We start from the raw sequence: 21,513 nt of genomic DNA, 5'->3' as shown, positions 1-21,513 counted from the left end.
AGAGATGGTATTAATTTTAGTTGGGGGCAACCGAATTGTTATGTAACCTAAGATGGAAGTTGTTTTGCATTGACAATTTGGCAATAAGATGTTTTTTAAAACTTCTTATACTTAATATTTTATATTCACACACAAGTTTTTTATTATTTTAAATAGGACTCAGTATATAATATGAAGATTTTTGTGTTCTTCTTCCCTATCATCCCCTTCATAATTTCACAGGTACTAGCTATGATATTGGCCTCCCTCCCCCTTTCCTTTTGACTCCACTCAGAAAGTCATGCATCAGAAGTCCTTCTACTTCATTTTCTGTGCACAGGCTCACATTCTACCTCTGGCAGGCGGTCCCAGGGGAAATGAGATGATTGCTTTGGTGCCTCTTTCCTATGTCCCTCGGGAAATTTTATTGTTATATTTTAACTTGGTTTTCATAGAGAATTACTTGAGTCTGAGCTATTCATATACTTGTTCTAATTTGCTGATACTATATCTGATATCTTGAAGTTATTGTTCTTGGTTTTGGGGGACTTTGTGGTGTTTTATTAATTAAAAAAATTTTTTTTATTGATTTCAGAGAGGAAGGGAGAGAGAGAGAGAAACATGAATGATGAGAAAGAATCATTGATTGGCTGCCTCCTGGATGCCCCTCACGGGGGATCCAGCCCACAACCCAGGCACATGCCCTGACTGGGAATCAAACTGCAACCTCCTGGTTCATAGGTTGACGCTCAACCACCGAGCCACTCCTGTTTCATTAATTTTTTAATTATTTTTGTTTGTTCTTTTAAACATATTTCAGAAAGCTTTGGAAAAGATATTCTGGATAGAGATTACCTTTGCTAGTGGGTTGTTTTCCATTATCAGATAAAGACCACTTTCCCTTTTTCTCAGCCCCTTAATAAATTCACCGCTTTCCTGTCACCGAGGTTTTCACCTAGACTCCAGCAATAGACTGGCCTAGTTGTCTGACCTCTTGCTTCAATTCTCCCAAAGTTCTGTGCCAGTAACGTTCCTAACACAGGAATGCTTAAAATGATATTGTACATCCTGAGCTTTATCCTCACCTGTTTAGCATAAAGAACACTGGTCTGAAAACTAGGAGTCCTGAGTTCTAATCCTGCTTCCCTGATAACTAGCTGTATGTCCTTAGCAGGTGTCTACATGTCTCTACTTTTTAGCATTCTAACCTATAAAATGAAAGCATTAGCCTTAGATCCTGTCCAACTCAGTGGTTCTATAATTTGAATTCTTGGTTCCAAAAGATACTGATTTCTCCACCCCCCATCACCTGGAAAACTAATTTTCCTGATTTCAGTGTACACAACATTTTCTTTTCAAGATCATATTTAACTAGTTTTTTATTCAAGAAAATATCTGGGTCTCACTTAGTTGTAGAAACTAGTTCAGAGAGAGAATCTGAAATATTAGAGCTTCTGTGATTAGAAATCACAACTAGGGTTTAGATGATGGCATTGGCTTCTTAAGCTAATAGTAGTGTCATTCCTCACTGGTAGTTAAAATTTTAAAGCGAACCAAAGTGATCTTGAGAGGAAAACTGCTGAGAAAGGCTGAGCTCTTGTTTCATTCAGGCCTTCAGAAAACATGTGTATTGAACAGCTGTGCTCCGGATTTTGTTGCAGGCACTGGAGAAGCAAACAAAGTAGACGTAAAAATTCTGGTCTTCATGAAGCTTCATTCTAGTAAGAGGAGTCAGGCAATACATACACTAACTAAGTAAATTTATATTAGAAAGTTATAAGTAGTGTGAAGAAAATTCGGGGCCTGGTAAAGACATTTTTCCGTTTGTTTTGTGGCAAAGAGCAATGTAGAAATGAGTGATCAGGCGAGGCCTTCCTGAGATTACATTTGTGCAAACAATTCATATTTATCTTCTCTGTGTGTATGGTTTTACTTTTTATTGTGAAAGTTTTACACATAAACAGAGTTTAATGAACCCTCTTGTACCCACTACCTAGCTTCTACATTTTAAAAAATGTATTTCTATTGATTTTACAGAGGAAGGGAGAGAGAGAGAGAGAAAAATCAATGATGAGAGAAAATCATTGATCGGCTGCCTTGTGCCCCGACCAGGAATCGAACCAAGACCTGGTTCATAGGTCGATGCTCAACCACTGAGCCATGCCGGCAGGGTCAGCTTCTACATTTTAAGGTGTTACTTTAATTAAGGAAGAAGAAACGTAAAAGGACAATCACCCCAGTGGGCTCTAGATGGCAATGGCAAAGAATCTCTTTTTTTTTTTTTTTAGTGCAAACTGCCCCCCCCCCCTTATAAATATAAAAAGAGCAAGCTTATTATTTATTTATTTTTAGAATTCACAGAAACTTAAATATTGGAACTAAGAACAAAGCAAAGCAATAGAAAAGGGCACTTCTTTGTTTTCCAATTGCACAAACTCCCCCTGGAGATTCTGATAGTCTCTCACCTCTCGTAAGAATCACCGTAAACAAAACAGAAAGTGTAAGACTGCAAAAAGTCAGTTATACACAAAACAAAAGTAAGCACAATGGAATTATTTTCTCTTTCTCTTCCCATATATTTCTGAAGTCGGTAGAGCACTTTTCTTCCCTGTTTTACAGAAGAGAAATCTAAGGTACTTCCCCCCCCCCAAAAAAAAAATTGTTAGTTTATTCACAGTGCTAGTGTTAGAACTCAAATCTCCTACTCTCAGCCCAGTCATTCCTAGTAGCTCAGGTTTTCTATAATGAACAAGAAAGAAATAAGAGATTTATATTTTGGCACAAAGATTATGGTATTTTTAATATCAAATATTAAAACCAGTAAATGAGTCAGCCCTAGCAAATTTTTATTTATTATTATAACTTATAGTCCATAAGTTAGACATTTTGTCTTTGATTTTAGCCAGTGTATATATATATATATATTGTATGTGTCTGTGTGTCTGTGTTTTCTTCTTAGGAAGTGGTGCTCTCAAAACCTCTCAAAGCACATAGAATTTATTGTACTCTTTATATTTTTACCAAGTTGAAATGTTTTGAGATTATAAAAGCAAAGTGCAATCTAGTTATGACTGAAATTTTTTTTTAACCTAAGAGCTGGGTTTTATTTTTCTTCACTTGTGGCTTCTGCCCTGTGTTTTGTTCTTGTAATAGAATTTCCTGAAAGTGATTAGGTGTATTAGATGGTGATTGAACTGAATTTCGTTGAGGTAAAGGGAAAATCAACAAATACGCTTTTTTGTATGTCAGTTATGGATCTTTCTGTAGCATTCTTCTTTAAGTTTAATCTCTGATCTTTGTGACTTAGCAACTTTCTGTCTCTTAGAAGGGCTTTGGACTCAGTTGAAAAACCTTGTACTTAGTTATCCACGGAGACTTGTAATCAGCCTGATATACAGAGGACATTCCTGACTGGAAATAATATAGTAAGGTATGAAGGTCTGCAAACTTGGCTACTGCCAGTGATTCAGAACCACCTCCCCACCCTAAGTGAGTAAAAGATTTGATGTTAATATCAATGGTATGAGTCTCCTGGTGATATTTTGGTTTATACTAGAATATGTTCCTGTGTGTGTGTTTGGAGAGTGTAAAGTGTATTTACATTGAGAGCTCTTTTGTTGACTTTATTTATTTGAAATTCTTATTTGTAATGGCATGTGTATATTTTTACGACGCTAAATGCAATCTCTGTGTATACTTTTTGTATATATGTACATATTTGTAAATATATTGGTATGCAGTGATATAGTATGTGTATATTATATACCCATATCCATTGTGGGCTGAATTTATTTAAGTTCTGTGAGGACATCATAGTGGCATTGTTCATGCTGCTATAATTAGGTTGTGGCTGTATCTCATTCATGAGCCTCTATTTTGAGGGGCTTGTGTTTGGATAAAATGGGTTAATTTGGAGTTGAAATTAGGATACGAAGATCTTTAACAGAAAGCTGGATATTCTTAGCTTTAAAATCATCTGCCAATTTTCATTTAAACTGATGATAAATTTGCGACATAAACCTGAAAAACCTAAGTATGTGAAACTGAGACACCTACAGGTTCTTAAGCTATATTAGTCCTTTATTTTCTTAATCCATAGCTGAGTATTACTGAGTCGTAAAGTATTTATACTAAGAATCAAGGGGCTGTGGAAAAGATTGAGCATGTTTCAAAGTAGAGAGGAAAATGCCCTTTAAATAAGGAATATGTTCCTAGTTACCATTTTAATACCTGATACTGACTTTAATTTTGCAACAATTTTTTTCACCCATATGTCTCATATGTCTCTGTGAGGCAGAAAAGAGGGATTAGGTAGGCTAGGGGAAGGCTTTACTTAGGTGGGGTGGAATTTATTGCAAAAAGGAGGTTGTTAATCTGTGTATTTACAGCAGCTGTGATCACTTTAGTCCTGTCTTGGCATTACTGACTATGGATATTTCTTATTGGGGCTGCATATCAAAGATGAGTACGTTCATCTGAGAAAATGCTTCCAGGGAATACAATGCCTCCAGCTGTATCTATTTGTCTCTGTGAGACCACTTGTGTTCTGTAGATTGATGACATGTTCACACATGAGGGTAGGATTCTTAATATGAGGCGCGTGGTGTGCTCTAAGATCTGGGCCTTCAAACCTCTACCAAAGATGACAGGTGGGGGAGATAAGAGGATAGTGATTATGTACATTGCCACTTTGTGAACCTATGAAATATCACAGAATATCAATGTTCACTTACTTCTGTCTTCACTGGGCAAGTTTATTTGCATGGAAGCGGGTAAAAGACGTTTAATATACACTTGAATACAGTCACCACAGAAATAGAGTTTTGGGGTGTTTTTTTTTTGCATGATTAAATAAACTGCAAAGCAACTGTTCACCCGATTATTCTTCAGAAGATTAAATCTATCTGATCCAACATTAAATTATCTTAAAGAGAGAAGTTAGAGTCAGGAGTCAATTTTACCACCCTCAAAATATTACATTTGCCTCTCCATTGTATTTTTAATAAAATAGTCAACTATTCATAACCCTGCTCAATTACAGTCTTAAATTTAAAATAAAGTTATAAATATAAAAAATGGGTAATGTACCATTTCTGAAAAATCGGTGGAAACATTTATAGTGTTTGATATCACCAGATCATTCATTGCAGTTGGAGAAATGCAGAGCAAGTGCTATGCTGTTTAAAATTCATAGAACTGATTTGGGCTTGGTGCGGACATTGATTTGAGGAGAGTGGCAGCAATAGATGCAGTAGATGAGAATGACATTGTGAATATGACCTCTGACTCTTACAGTTGTAAAGCCAGTTACTTTTCAGTTATGTAAGGTAAGAATTGCATAGAAAACCACGCCTTTCCCCCCGTTCTCCTGTACTCTTAGACATTGATCCTTCATATGTATTTTTGCTAGACCTCCTCTTCTTTGCTAGACCTTCATAGTGGATACTATGACCACTTTACTTAAAAAAACACACACCCATAAAACAACTTTTTTTTTAAAGGCAATTCGTCTTCCTCACTCTAGAATTTCAAAACAATATTACACGATGTCCCAGCTTCACTGAGTTTTTGAACACAGACTTCTTAAGCATGCCTTCTGTTGAAGGAAAAATAATTGATGTGTGAATGGAATCAATCACCTGTTGAAGAGAAGGGTTGTCAAAAAGATGATGTAGGGAGCATGCCTTTAATTGGGGAAAGATAAATGTATTAATATAACTTTGTTGGTGCCATAGAAATATTTCCATCTGTAGATATGAAATGTTCTCTTAAGCCAAAATTGGTATTTTTCATTTATTTGGTGTAATATTGACTTTTGAGAAGAATTTCATTTCTGTATTAACACTGTTTCTTAATCATTGATTGAAGCACCATATCTTAATTTTAAAGTATATTTGTTAAATTCGTTAGTGTGTTTTTAAAAGTTATTTCTAAAATTAATTATCAAGCTAACTTTGTGTGATTTTTAAAAACATATTTGAACAGTAGGTCAATTTTTAAATAGTTTGAAGTATATTAATTCTGCACTCCACATTCACTTAATCATAAAGCCTGAATTTGATCACAGAACAGACTATAGATTGGGAATATTTTCCTATTTTGGACAATTCCAGTGTATCCTAAGACAATCATCTTTTTAGGTGTGGTATTGTTTATTGAAACATTGGTAATTTTAGGGTTCAGATTGTTACTCTTCAGTTGGCTTATGGAATGGAAGTTAATAGACTGAGTGATTATATCACTTTCAAAATGAGATAAGGAATTATTGCTAGCCTTCCTATATAAGTCTGCAGTAAACAATATTTAAAATTTTATGTTATATTACTAATACTTTCTCTTTTGAAGCTGTTGCAAATGTCCATTTGTCCATGATTGAAAATTAAGATTAGTAACCATTACAATTTGACCCACAAGTTTTCTCAAACATCAAATCAGTATAGTATGATCAACCATTGTAAAATGTGAAATTATCATATATGATTACCCTAAAGTAAATATTTCCAAACCATAAATAACCACAGTATTTTTCAAAATTGTATTCCTACCCCCTTTTGCATGTTACTGATTTTTTCTAAGTTATAAAAATGTGTTGTAATATATTAAAATCTGCAAGGAAAATTGCTTTAAACATTTTAGGGCAGTAAAAATTTATTACTATTTCTTAAAGAATGGGGTTTTAAAAAAACTTTATCTTTTATTAAAAATAACTTTTAATGATTCAATAAAATATTTTAGGACTTGGTTTTCATGGCTTTTTACAGTTATCTGGATACGTTCCTTTAGTCACTTAGACCATATGGCTAGTTCTCCAATTGTTTTTTGTTTGTTTTTAATAAACCAGCTATTCAGCAATCAGAGAGTCTTACATTTTGTAGATTTCTTCTAGTTGAGGTCGAAAGGTCTTAGATATTAGGAAAGGCAGGTACGATGTCCTAACATTTTCATAGTAGAGCTTACAAATGAATTTATCTAAATAGGTTATCTTTAGTGTGTAGCACCAGTACAAATAGGGGTTTCATTAGTCCTTGAATCTGATGAAGCAGTTATAGGTCATCTCTTACTTTGCTCTAAAAATTGTTGTCATTTCAGGCCACGTTATTTTCTCTGAGCAGTTTCTGTTGTAAGGTTGAATATCTTTTCTTTATGCAAATCATCACTAAAGGTTAAAATAGTCAAATAAGAGTTAAAAATAAGTTGTGTTTGATTGTTTTTCCTGAAAATAATGGTGAACCTATTGTCTGTATTATGGATATTAGGCAGAAATGCACTTGTTTCAATCATAGCAGAAATTACATTTGGAGACCATAATTACTGGATTTTCTAGTGGTGTGAAATACTTTTTAAAAATTGTGCTTGTCTGTAGCTGAAATGTTACAGAATTGTAACACTATAGGGATTATAGAGTTATATTTATTAGCTCTCCTCAAGAGATTGAAGCACAATAATTATCATGTAACAGTTCTTATACAAGTGCTGCTAATCTGTCGTGCAAATAATGAAGCTATTTGGTTGCCTAGCTAGCTATTCACAAATTACTGTAATCCTTGAAACGTAGTCTTGTTGCTCATTGTATTAAATTTTGGGTATTGTGGGTTAATACTTTAGAACAAAATCCATTAACTCAGCTCTGTGAGACAGCAAACCATTTGAATTTATTAGTTTTATATGTATTATCAGTAGAATAAATTTTGAAGGGGCTATTTACTTCCAATGACTAAGGGGTAAAATTATATTGTCAATATCATTTGACTTGAACTTTTGTGGTCTTGTAAAAGTCTTGTCTGTTGTGTTTCCAGATTGCTTAAGCCATACATACTTTTTAAGGATTTTTTTTGTAATGTTCTTTTTCAGCAGCCTTTTCCTGCTTTGTCTGTTGTTGTTAATACTTCATTGATTTTAGAAATTGACAGGTTATTGAAACATTTTATTTTCTTGAGTTCATAACTTTTGACTCTTGTATGTGTGATTTGTCATAAAGAATAGCAAGCCTTTCACTACTTCACTAAATGAATTCCAGAGTAAACACTGTGATTCTGCAGAGTGGATTCTGTAGGCCTGTCTTTCCAATGTTTTCTTCTTTTATATGGTGCCTACCACCTTGAGGGCGTTTAAATACTAGTGGATGGAAAGTTAAACGTTGTCATTTTTATGTTTATTGAATAACAAGATTACAGAATATTTGATTTTTGTTGTCAGTGTACTGAAAGCATTTTTTTTGCATTGATAAATGTTCTCTAGGAATGTGACTAACATTCATCTGTGTGAACTCTTGTAAATGAATTTTGTATCTTGAATCCACGTATATATTAAGTGTATCAATATGAAAATAAACATTATTTGGTTAAAGTTTTCTTAAGAATTGTTGACAACATAAGTTCTAAACTCTTAGGGTTGTTTTTTTTTTTTTTGTTTTTTTTTTTTTTTGCTTCTCTCAGATAATACCTCAGACATTTTAAACTCATTTGGGGTTGTGGATTCAATGCTTATTCTCCTAGTTTGTATATTTCTTCTACGTCCTAGTCTTGTTTTTCTCCCCTCCCCAGCTCCTGGCGGTCAGAACTGGGACCCGCGGAGGGAGGGATTGTTCAGGGGATGAGAGGAAGCTGTTGGTCCTCCCGCTGGTGTTGGGTCTGGGTCAGGAGCAGGAGCAGCTTCCATGTGGAATGGTTGGCTTGGTTGGCTTCGAGGAGTCCGGAGACCAGACGGAGGCCCCTCATTTGCACTGTAACTTTGTACAAGGCAGTGTTACCTCTCTGGACTCGCCATCTGTCAAAGTTGGAAACCCGTTAGTGGACAATGGATAGTATATTGCATTTTACGAAATGCAACATATCAGACTGCACTATATAATAAGGGTATGATTCTGGAAGCTTTTCTTTAAATGGTGCATTATATGTGTCCTGGGTTGCGATATAAAACGTGTAAGCTGCAGTAGGTGACGGGCACAAAAGTTAAAACACGAATCACAGGGCGCGAGGTACCAGGTACGGGCTTCCGTGTGAGGAACGAGGGAGGCACGGACGTGGAGTGGTTGCCTGCTACTCAGTGACCAGCGGCTGTGGAGGGTGCGTGGGGCTGGGATGCGGGGGGACGCTTAGACGCTCCGGTAGGCCCTGCGCAACCGCGACCCGAGCCTTCCCTCCCGCAGACCACACGCCGGCCGCACCAAACCAATAGGGTTCTTCCCCTTTTGCCACGAGGCTCCTCCCACTTCCCCCGTCCCGCACCGCTTCCTTAAAGAAAAAACAAGAAAGGCTTCGGCCACCCAGTCACCATCCGCGACTCGGCCGCTCGCTGACGTGGCAGGCCGGCCCAAGGGAGCGAGCGCCCAGCCCCGCGCCTTCCAGCGGGTCCGGCGCAACCGCCGCCCGAGCTCGCCCCGGTGTCCGCGGAGACCGCTCCCCGGCGCATGCGCGCGGTGGGCGGGCCCCGCGGAGTCACTTCCGGCTCTGGCGCGAGTGCGGTTCCGGGTCGCAGCCCCGCTTGCCGGCCGGCCGTTCGCGCTGGTGACGCGGCCTGGCGTTCGCGAGAGGCCCGGAGGCGGGGCTCTGCCGGCTGCCCCGAGAGCGGCAGGTGCGCGGGCGGGGGCCGGAGACCCGGGCAGGCCCCTCACTCTCCCAGTGGACTCGGTCTGCCCCCACAGCGGCTGGGACGGGGCTGCCCCCAGACCCCAGGCGGGGGGCGGTGCCGGGTGCTGAAGGGCGAGGGTGGGGTCCGGCGGGCTGCCGGTCCCGGGAGTGCGGAGCCGGTTCCGGAATCCCCCTGCGCAACCTGTTACTAGTCACTCCTCTGGCCTCAGTTTCCCTCCTGTCAGATGGGAGGGACGTGGGTCCCGCCCTTCCTTGACAGTCCACGCTTAGGCAGGTTTGGAAGAAGCCTTGAGTGACTGGGATCCAGACTGTTGCGGCAGGTACCCGCCTGCCTCCCTGGGCGTTAAGCAGCTGTCTTTTCCCCAACTTAGCCATCTTCTCCCCCCCGCGACTTTCTTAGTGCGACTCAGGGCTCCAAGTAAACAGTGTGACTCAGAATCAACTGAGAAACACTGGCCCTGGGAAATCGTAATCTCATTCAAGTTGTTTCGCCCAGGGATCCCAGTGCGAAGTCTGTTTAGGCACCGACTGCAATGAGGGGTTTTGCTCTTTGTTGTGCCTGTGAGTGAAACTCTTAGGCAAATCACAAATACAAAGAAGACCTGGGTGAGGGAGGCTGGCTCACTGAGGATCGTGTCAGTGACAGGTTTTTCTCTCTCTCCTTTAATCATCCTCCCTACTCTTCCCACCTGCCCAGCCCCCTTAGCGTTTTGGCCTGACACTTGGAGAGAAATATCCAATGCATTTTATCTTTGTCTTCATGCAGGACAGAAAACTTTGACCTCCAAGCTGTTTTAAATCTAGCAGATAAGCCAGGTGAGTAGGTGGTTTACAGACACTGAAGGTAACATTTTTGAAGAATTGTACAGACTTAAATGGATGACCTGAAGAGGTAAAAAGTCATTTGTAGATGGTAGGTAGCAGAGCTTGGATATCCTCCACAAAACATGAAAAGTCAAGGTTCGAGCCAGAGTATTCGTGTTTTATACACCATTGGGAGGAAAAGGCATTTGAGTCTCGTTGAATATTATGAAAAGAAACTGATTTGAGGTCATTTTAATCATCCTTAAAGAGAACCACAAAGCATTCCCAGGAAACGTTTAAGGATATCTGATACCTATATAATATAGTTATCTGCCTTGCCTGGTCTTTGCCAGGTTCTGGTGAATAGCTGATTGCAAACCATCCGGGAACATTATACCATTACACCTATTCCTCACATTGAGTTACATGTTTTTGTTTTCATCTTAAAAACAACAATACTGAACTGTAGTTAGTATTATTGGGAGAAGGTTTCAAAATCATTATGTGATGTTAATGTTTACCCTGGAAATTTTTACTTTAATGTGCCATCGCCAACATGGTGTACTGAAGGAAAAGAGTAGGGCCCTGGCTGGTATGGCTCGGTTGGTTGGACCCTCGTTCTGTATACTGATAGGATGTGGGTTTGATTCCCTGTCAGAGCACATTCCAGGTCGTGGGTTTGATCTCCCGTTGGGGTGTATGCGGTGTATGCTAGAGGCAACGGGGCCGGGGGGCGGGGGGTGGGGGGGTGGGGGGGTGGGGGGCGGGGAGGGGAGTGGGGACTTGTGAGTCAGAATCCTGAGTTCAAATACCAGCCCTGCCACTTAGCCACACAATCTTTGGCAGATTACTTAACCAACTCAAGACTGAATTTCTTGATCTGTATATGCATATGAAGTGCCTGAGAGCTTTTTAAATGTTTAGTAATTGTGTTCTATTAAGTATACATGGTAAATTGTGAAACTTAATTTTGAAACCTGAAGCTTAACATAGCAACTCAGATGTGAAATCTCTCCATTGTTTAACTTAGAGTTCTCTTTGATCTGATTTATAGATTCTGTGTTGCCATAGGTGACTCACATTTAAGACGGAATGCAGCTAGCCTGGATGTCTGGAACTTTTTAGACACTTGTCTTGGACTTCTTGGTTGCTGGCCTAAAGACTACTGTGGTGGCTTAAGAGCTGGTCATCAGGACAGCATAGCCACAAGGCAAAATGTTTGCAAAACTAAAGAAGAAAGTTGCAGAAGAGTCTGCTGTTTCCCAGAGGCCAGGAGGTGCTACTAGGATCCCACGGTCGGTGAGCAAGGAATCTGTTGCCTCTATGGGAGCTGACTCAGGAGATGACTTTGTAAGTATCTTCATAGTTTTTAATATTTGTTACCATCTCAATATATATTTAAAATAAGATTTCAGGGATCGTTCCAATAAGTATGTATGTGTATGTGTGTGTATATATATATATATTTTTTTAATATATTTTATTGATTTTTTTATAGAGAGGAAGGGAGAGGGATAGAGAGTTAGAAACATTGACGGGAGAGAAACATCAATCAGCTGCCTCTTGTACACCCCCTATTGAGGATGTGCCCACAACCAAGGTATATGCCCTTGACCGGAATGGAACCTGGGACCCTTCAGTCCTCAGGCCGACACTCTATCCACTGAGCCAAACCAGTCAGGGCCCAATAAGTATATTTTTTAATTGAAAGATTATTTGTAGTTATATGATTTTTCTCATTCTGAGGTGTTTTTCTGTTTATTTTTTCTTAGGTTTCTGTGAGTTCCTTTCCATATTCTTTACCTTGTCCTCTTTTTCCATCTATGTATCTTGTGCATCTTCTTTTACATTTCGTTTCTCAATACTTTGGTCTGTTGTCTCTGTAGACACATATACTTTAAGCCATTGTTGCTTAACAAGGTCTCTGAGGTGTCATGTGGAGTGAGCCAAAGTACACTCTTTTATTGGGAAAGTTGATGAAAAGATGGCACTGATGACTGCAGTATGTCCCTTATTTGTAAAGTACCTTTGTGGTTGGAAAGTTTTCAAAAAATGAGGATGCTGCTGTGTAAGGTAAATGTTAAACCTTAGGATTAAAAGTATGTCTTTAGCATATGGCAGGATCCTCTTAAAGTCAGATAACTTTCCCAAAATGGTTTGTAGTACTTGATATATGTAAAAAAAAAAAATATATAAATATATATGTATATATATATATATATATATATAGTAAATGTAAAATATAAAGCATAAAAATAAAATGACGGCTTGTTCATCTGTCACTTATTCATAGAACTAGAACATTATTGATACTGTTGAAGCTATTCATATGCTCCTTCCCAGTTCCCTTCCCCTCCCTCCCCTCCAGATAACCACTATCCTAAATGTTGTGTTATCATTCTTCTGCTTTTTAAAATATCCTACCAGATATGAATATATTCATAAGCAGTTTGTTGTTTAATGTTGCTTATTTTTGAGCTTTATAAAAAATTGTATACTATAGTCTTCTTGGACTTCCCTGCCCCCCCTCCCCCCCGCTCAACATGTTTCTAAAATGCATCTGTGTTATGTGAAGCTGTGGTCCACTTATTTGTACTGCTGTATAAGATTCTAGCACTTGAAGACAGTTTATCTCTGTCTACTCCTGGTGATAGACACTTGAGTTGTTTCCATGGTCAGATGACTCATCTTCCTCCTTCCTTACACTACCTGTCTGGGTCAGATTACATGGCAGAAGCTATTAGGTTATTGGGATGAAACAATAAGACTACCAGATCTAAATTATCATTGGCCTCCTATATTTAACAGGAAATATAAGTGCACATTTGATCACCAGGCTGAAGGATGTAGTTTTAACTCTTGAATTCTGTGACAGAAATACCTGAATTGCCTTTCATGCAGGCAGAAATACCTGCATGCTGACATGCTAAATGAAGGCTCTCATCTCGAATGCATCAGACATACAAATTGGCCTGAATTCAGAAAATACTTTGCTTTGAGACTTCTAAAGTAATTGATTTGAACTTACTATATATACATTCTGATCCTGCCGTATTTTCAGACACTTATACCTGCTGCATATAGTTCTCCAACCAGATGTTTTTCCTCTGGCATCTTAAATTCTAAAATGAACAAAACTGAATTCAGTAACTTCATTTCCACATGTGCTCCTCATCACCCAAGTCACTAGCAAGAAACCTTGGAGGCATTTTAAACTCTTTCCTCCTTCACTTCTTGGTGTCCAAGCAGTTAACAAGTACAGGGTGTACCCCCAAAAAATACATACACACTTGAACAGCTAATAGCTCAATTTTAAAAATGAAATGTATTTTAATAAATATTGCCTTTATAATTATTCAAAGTGTGTGTATATATTTTTCTGGGATATCCTATATTTGGCTTCCATCTCCTAAATATCCCAAACTTACCCTCTCTACTCTATTTGCTAGTAATACATTTACTTCCATTTTATTTCAGGCTGTCTTTGTTTCTCAGTCAAATGTGGTAACACAGGGTAAAATGTTGTGTACCAGAGAAGCCCATTAGCATTTCAGTGCCCAGGGATTTTATTGGGAGGCTAGTCATTTACCAAAATTTCAGACTCCTGGAAGAAGAACAGGTGTTAGCATAAACCATTTTTTTTTTTTTTTTTGCATAATCAGTTTAGGGTACAATGAGCCTTTCTTATCAGGAATAGTGGGAACCCATGCAAAATCCAAGCAGACCTTGCTAAAAATGGCAGTCTCAGGCCTGTGATGTTAACTCTTTGCTGTACAGTATATAAAACACTTTGTAATATAGTGCCTGGCTCTTAACAAGTATTTCATGATAGCAGTTACTGCAGCTGCTGCTGTTTTAGGTAAGGACTCTTTGTTTTACCTCTCTCTATTCCAGTGCTTATTAGCACAATGCTGAGAATAGGATGTGTCACTAACAGTAATAATCATAACTTCTACTAATAATAGATGATATATATTAAAACTATGCAAGGCTCTATTTTAGGGACTTGACAATTATTGATTTTTTACTCATAACAGTTCTATGAAGTACATCATGTTTGTTATCATAGTTTACATATGCAACCATTGCACAGAGAAGTTAATAATTGGCCCAAGTTCAATACTTTTATAAGTGGTGAAGATGGGACTTTAACCTGGACCTTCTGCCTGCAGAGACTGTCTCTTAACTGTACACTGTACTGCGTCTCCATACATGGTGGATGGGCAAGTGGCTAGATGGGTCAATGATTTAAAGTGAATTGTTCAACCACCTTTAAATACATTTTGGGAATAAATTGAGAAACATTACTAGATATTAGATATTATTATTTTTAATTTTGTTAGGTATGGTAATGGTATTGTGATTATAAAGGAACATGTCCTTATATTTTAGAAATATTTATCAAAGTATTTAGGATGAAATGCCATGATGCCTGTTATTTATTTATCTTAAAATATTTTTATTGATTTTAGAGAGGAAGGGGAGAGAGAGAGAGAAACATCGATGTGAGATTGTAACATTGATTGGCTGCATCCCGCACTCCCCCTACCGAGGATTGAACTCTGACTGGGAATGAACGGGCAACCTTTTGGTGCATGGGAGATGCCCAGCCCACTGAGCAGCACCAGCCAGGGCCATGAAGTTATTTAAAGTACTTTAGTAAAATAAAAATTGATGAAGCAAATATGGGAAAACATCAGCAATTGTTAAAATTAATGTTCATTAAACCATTCTCCCTACTCGTCTGTGTTTTTAAAAATTTTATAATCAAAGGTAAAAATATAAAGCAAGTTACTTATTAACAACAGTAAGCAATGACCAAAATAATAAAGATAATGTTTTAAGATAATGTGGACTGTTGAGGAAAATTTGATTCACTCTAGAGCTTTAGAATGACATCTCTTCATTTTATAGATGAAGATACTGAAACTTTATCGATATCAGTAATAGTTTCTTCCTCACAGACCAGCCTTCCCCTCTTTATCATCACAGAGCTTTTCCCTCTTTATCCCAGGACTTTAGCTTTGGAAAAATAAAGTGACTTCCTTTTTTTTTAATCACTGAAAACATATATTTCATATTATGTACTTGGTGTAATAAGATCATAATGGGTTTGTTCACCATCATTTATTTCAATACCATGTATACACACACATAATTTATTTGTTTAGCATCTCACATCTCCTTCGTACTGTAGATGGATATAGTATTGCTTCTGCTTTATAGGTTGATGAGCTAGGATCCGGTAAGTTAAGAAGCTTTTCAGTGATCACAAAGTGTAACCAAACCTAAAATAAGAGTCGTCACTCTCTGGTTCAGTACTGTGGTCTCACACCTCCAGAAACCCATGTGTGAATACTACTTCTTGTGTCTATCTCAACAGGCTTCTGATGGAAGCAGTTCCAGAGAAGATCTTTCGTCTCAGCTTTTGAGAAGGAATGAACAGATACGGAAATTAGAGGCCAGACTTTCTGGTATGTCTAAGAACTCATAAAAAACAAACAAAGGAAATTTTCCTTCCCTGTCCCTCTCTCCCTATAAAATAGCTATATAGTATAATCTTTTCGTTATTTTGGTGTATTTTGATTTTCTTAGTAAAGAAAGGAGAAATTTGTACCCCCTTTGTTTCTTCTTTTGTTAATATACCAAATAGTGTAAGTTCAAAACTGAGTTTTAAACTTTAAAAAGCACACAAAACTTAGGTTTTCTGCTCCTGAGGTTTCTAGCCATGGATATAAAAGGTATTAGAAGTGTATGTATGCCGAAACCGGTTTGGCTCAGTGGATAGAGCGTCGGCTTGCGGACTCAAGGGTCCCAGGTTCGATTCTGGTCAAGGGCATGTACCTTAGTTGCGGGCATATCCCCAGTGGGGGGTGTGCAAGAGGCAGCTGATCGATGTTTCTAACTCTCTATCCCTCTCTCTTCCTCTCTGTAAAAAATCAATAAAATATATATTTTTAAAAAAAGTGTATGTAGAATAGATTTGACTGTCTTTTTTAGCCATTAGCATAGCTTGCTTTCTGGTGGAGAGGGGTAGAGGATATCATTTACAGGGAATGACCAACACATGTTGGATTCTTCAACACCAGAGGGATTTGGTGCTCTGTTGCCACTTGCTATAGCTACATATCACCTATGTAAGTGTTATTCCGGTCTGGGCCACATTTCAATAGTATTTCTAACTTCAGCATCTTTATAGAAGCAGTAACTCTCGCTGTGTTTTTTTTGTGTGCACTTTACAATTTACACAACTTCCATTATATCCTTTGCCTGAGCAGGTCATGTTTGTGATAGAGTGTGAGTTCTTATTTCTACCAGTGGACACATTTGAAAGCTTCATCCTGTGAAGTGGTTAGTGGTTTCTGTGTTTCTTTTTGTCCATTTGCCTTATGCCCATTTTATTGGAGTGAAAGCAGTAGACTGCAAAATTTCCCAAATTTTATGTGACATCTCTGTGTTTGTTCAGTTATCAAAGGTCCGTAATGTAGCTCCCAATTTCTAGTTAGTTTATTATCATTTTGTCCTCACTGTAGCCTTATTAGACATAGCAAGGTTAAGGTCATACAAGTAGTGGGTGGTAGAGCTGGGATCCAAATCCAGATTTGCCTGATACTAGAGTCTATACTCTTTTTAAAAATATATTTTTATTGATTTCAGAGAGGAAGGGAAAGGAGAGAGAGAGATAGAAACATCAATGATGAGAGAGAATCATTGATTGACTGCCTGTTGCATGCCCCAAACGGGATTGAGCCCGCAACCCAGGCGTATGCCCTGACTGTGAACCGAATCGTGATCTGGTTCATAAGTCGATGCTCAACCACTGAGCCATGCCAGCTGGGCTAGAGTCCATATTCTTAATTACAGTCTGCTTTAAACTCAGTTTTTACTGTCCTCTTACCCTCTGGTGTAAATAGTATCAGTAACACAGGTGAAATAACTGCACATTTGTTTAATGTTGTGGGGAAACTATAAAATGACATGTACCCTCCCTAATATAGAAGGAAGAATAGTCTGGCCGAAACCGGTTTGGCTCAATGGATAGAGCGTCGGTCTGCAGACTGAGGGGTCCCGGGTTCGATTCCGGTCAAGGGCATGTACATTGGTTGCGGGCACATCCCCGGTGGGGGGTATGCAGGAGGCAGCTGGTCGATGTTTCTCTCTCATCGATGTTTCTAGCTCTCTGTCCCTCTCCTTTCCTCTCTGTAAAAAATCAATAAAATATATTTAAAAAAAAAAAAAAGAAGGAAGAATAGTCTGAGCTTGACTTAGGTTAGAAAGGAAGGGACAGGGGAGAGAACTGACATTTACTGAGCTCACATATGTCCTGGGTATTTTCCAACAAGCTCAGTATGAATAACAATAGCAGCTCCCATGTATTGAGCACTGTGTGCTAGGTGCATAAGGCATAGAAAATGATTTATTATCTAATGCATCCTTTGAAGTAGGTACTCTTAATATCATCATTTAATAAATGAAGAAACTAATACTTAGGATCAATCATTTGCTTAAGGACTGACAGAGTTGGGATTTGAACTAAAGCCTGTCTACTTTTCCACTATACCATACTATCTTCTTTGGTCACTCAGGTAGTTAATTCTGACTTCCACCTTTAAAATGGCATAGGCAGCTCAGTTCCTGTGTGGAAAGAAAGCTGACTTCTAGAACATGAAGCATTTTCACTATAAAGGCAGTACTGTGGTAAGGTGTCTGCTAGTACCCTAACCACTGTTACTCAGTTGTGTGGACTGTACGCTATTGAGGGAGTTCCCTTTGATCTATCCTGCTAAGACTGGAAGGGGAAGTGAAAACTGAGATTTGAAATTAAGTAATGAGATGATACTGGTTTTCATAGCAGGGCATTTCTGATGACCGATCCAGGACCAATGCTTGTTCTTTATCAAGGCTAAACAAAGCTGCCTATTCGTATTCACCATTTACACCTTGGATAGTTTGTACTACCTGTTTGCCTGTCTTGTTCATTGTTATTGGGAGGCTGTCTGCCTAGCTATCCTTACCAGGAATAGTTTTCAGGCTGAAAAAGTCATCATCATTTTCATTCATTTTTTTTGTTTAATTAACTTCCTTTCCTGATGTTTGTCCATTCCTGGTATGTGCGTCACCCTCCTCACCCAAGACTATGCTGAACAGGTCCGAAACTTGCAGAAGATAAAAGAGAAGCTTGAAATTGCATTAGAAAAACACCAGGATTGTACGTATTTTTTTCCTGTTTTTCCCCCCCAATATTTTTAGGGTTTAGTTTTTTTAAATGAAACAATTGTGTATGGTTAAGTTTTTAACTTTGTCACAGCTCAAATCTTTGTTTTATGAGTAGTATCTAGTATTTCTTAATTAGGTTGATATAACATTTGTTTGATATTTAGTAACATACAACTCGTATTTATGGGCATGTTGCCTAATGGGCATGTTTCTTAGGAGAAGGAAGCTGTGTCCATCCAGTTGACGAGTTTATTGGTAAAATCTAGTGCCTGGCCCTGGGATCTAAATCAGGAGACTTGGTTCTAGCCATAGTTGCATTCCTGCTGTGTTCAGAAACTGGGGGAAATCTCTAGCTGTCATCACTCCTCCTCCAACAATAGAACATACATTTTATTTATTCTACCCTAAATCATATGGTATTCTTTGGTCCAATCAAAGAAAATGCTGACAGAAGTAGAAAGTTATTTTCAGTTGATATATACTAAAAAAAATTTTTTAAAGTGAAATATTTTTGTGTGTTGCTTTGTTTTGATTTTTGTTTTTCTTTTTAATTCTATAAATTGATAATAGCCATCACTTAGCAACAGCATTGGTGTTTTCTTGCACCTTACCTAACTCAGTCAGTGTTCTTTTATTGTACCATTTAAAAGTTACCTTTTGGCATCTTCCTAAATGTATATACTTGATTATTACAAAAAACAAAAACAACAGGAAACAAATAAACAAAAATGGTGGTCTATTACTAAGGCCAAACGATTCTGGGAAAGGAGATGGATCAGGTTTTTCCCAGTCTCATAATTCATTTATGTGGCCTTGGCCTGTTTGTTAGGTGACAATTGTAATCACATGGGTTATTTGTGATGCTGTTTCTGAAATGTTTCCATATCTCAAATAAAGCCTCTTTGTTAACAGCTTCCATGCGGAAATTTCAAGAGCAGAATGAGACATTCCAAGCCAACAGAGCCAAAATGGCAGAAGAACAGGCTTTGGCATTAGCCAGAAAGGACCAGGTATTTTATATTTGTCATTGCCCAAGACTGGCGACAAGATTTCATTTGGGACATGATTTTTTTTTAAATCATGACCTAAACCTGGTAGAAATATTTACAACCTAGGAGAAAAGAAATGCTATATACAGGGTGAGGCAAAAGTAGGTTTACAGTTGTGAGTTCGTGAAACAGTTTCTTGTATTAATTATTATTGTTTTATTTTCCTTACAAACAACTGTAGGTCTACTTTTGCCCCAACCTGTATGTTTTTTGAGATTTCATTTGGCCTCAGAGTTGGATATTATCAAGAAACTTTACAGTTATAATCATGAAGTATGTCCAGAATGTGAGGTTATCATTCTGCAACTGTGTAGCTTTGTAAAATGGAGAAGGGAAATTGTGTGTCCATAGTCGGATAACGAGCCCAAGACAAGGAAAAAGATCTCTGTCCTCTCAAAACCTGTCTCAAAGCCTAGATGCAAACACTTGCTTTTGACAATGGAGAAGATGATATCAAGCTAGCCATCATCCATGATATACATAGTTCTTACAATCTTTGTTCCCAAATTTCTTCAGCTTCAGCTAGCTAGACAGAAGGGAATTCCTATAATCTCATTAGAATTATCCATGAAAGATGCTGAATGAATAACAATAAGAAAGGAAAATAATGCTGTTTATTTTGTGCAATGGCATTTTAAATTTAAGATAAGCATCAAGATATTATAATGATAATCCTGATTTTTTAAAGATGGGGGTCAATTTATTATGTTGCATTTAAATAATGTATAGCCCTAGCTGGTTTTGCTCAGTGGCTAGAACATTGGCCCATACACCGAAAAGTCTCGGGTTCACTTCTTGGTCAAGGGCAACGTACCTTGGTTGCAGACTAGGTCCTCCCGCATACCCCTCAGTTAGGGGCATGAGGGAGACAACCAATTGATGTGTGTCTCTCTCTCCCCCTTCTCCCTCCCACCTCTAAAAAAAATCAATGCAAAAATATTATCAGATGAAGATTTTAAAAATATATATGTATATATGTAAACATACACATATACATATACACACATACACACACACACACACACACACATTGTTGGGCGAGGATTAACAAAAAACAAAGCAAAACAGAAAATGTATACTTTACCTACAGTAGGTGGGTTGGTTGATTGGTTGGTTTTAAAGTTTGCATTTGTCTTCTAGGACATTACTAACCAGAAAAAAAATCATTCACCAATACTGTACTTAGTGGCTAACTATAATGGTATGAGTTTATATAAATTAAGAAATCTAGCCAAAACCGGTTTGGCTCAGTGGATAGAGCGTCGGCCTGCAGACTGAAAGGTCCCAGGTTCGATTCCGGTCAAGGGCATGTACCTTGGTTGCGGGCACATCCCCAGTAGGAGGTGTGCAGGAGGCAGCTGGTCGATGTTTCTCTCTCATCGATGTTTCTGGCTTTCTGTCCCTCTCCCTTCCTCTCTGTAAAAAAATAAATAAAATATATTTAAAAAATAAATAAGTCTAAAATTGGTAGATTCTGATTGTAGGCATTGGGATATGGCCTTTCATACCAGTGGATATTTTTCCCACGTTCAGTGATTTGTGAATAACAGGCATAATCCCTTTTCCATGAACTTATACCAGATGCATAAAGCATATTGGTAAAATCAAGATGAGAAGGAAAATAATTATTAGGAGCTACTGAAGAGCTTCCCCTTTAGTAAATTAATTTCTAAACATCAATTACAAAGTTACCAACTCAGCTGGTCCCAGCTACTCATCCCAAGAAGTTATGATAGTAATCATGGAAAACCACTCAGGAATAAGCTGAAAAGCTGCATCCAAACAGCACAGATAGTTTTGTTTGGGTGCTCTACTTAGTAAAAATCTGCAGGCTTGTATTTGTATTCTAGAGTTTTATAAAAAGTTCATTTTCT

General features: G+C 38.1%; 1 protein-coding gene across 4 annotated transcripts in view; it reads left to right on the top strand.

The window, feature by feature from the left end:
- Nucleotides 1–9,436: 9,436 nt before the first annotated feature.
- The window catches only part of GOLGA1 (golgin A1), a 41,492-nt gene continuing 29,415 nt past the window's right edge, over nt 9,437–21,513 (top strand). For 2 of the 4 annotated variants that reach the window (XM_028130805.2, XM_028130800.2), the window contains exons 1-6: nt 9,437–9,552; nt 10,336–10,385; nt 11,428–11,723; nt 15,757–15,847; nt 18,508–18,582; nt 19,503–19,600. In XM_028130805.2, the coding sequence (XP_027986606.1) occupies nt 11,589–11,723; nt 15,757–15,847; nt 18,508–18,582; nt 19,503–19,600 (399 nt within the window). In that variant the 5' untranslated portion in view covers nt 9,437–9,552; nt 10,336–10,385; nt 11,428–11,588. The other 2 variants (XM_028130802.2, XM_054727517.1) reach the window with 2 other exon arrangements.

The sequence above is a fragment of the Eptesicus fuscus genome, chromosome 15 (genome assembly GCF_027574615.1).
Source record: "Eptesicus fuscus isolate TK198812 chromosome 15, DD_ASM_mEF_20220401, whole genome shotgun sequence".
Classification (NCBI taxonomy): domain Eukaryota; kingdom Metazoa; phylum Chordata; class Mammalia; order Chiroptera; family Vespertilionidae; genus Eptesicus; species Eptesicus fuscus.
This window is presented reverse-complemented; position numbering and strand designations above follow the sequence as displayed.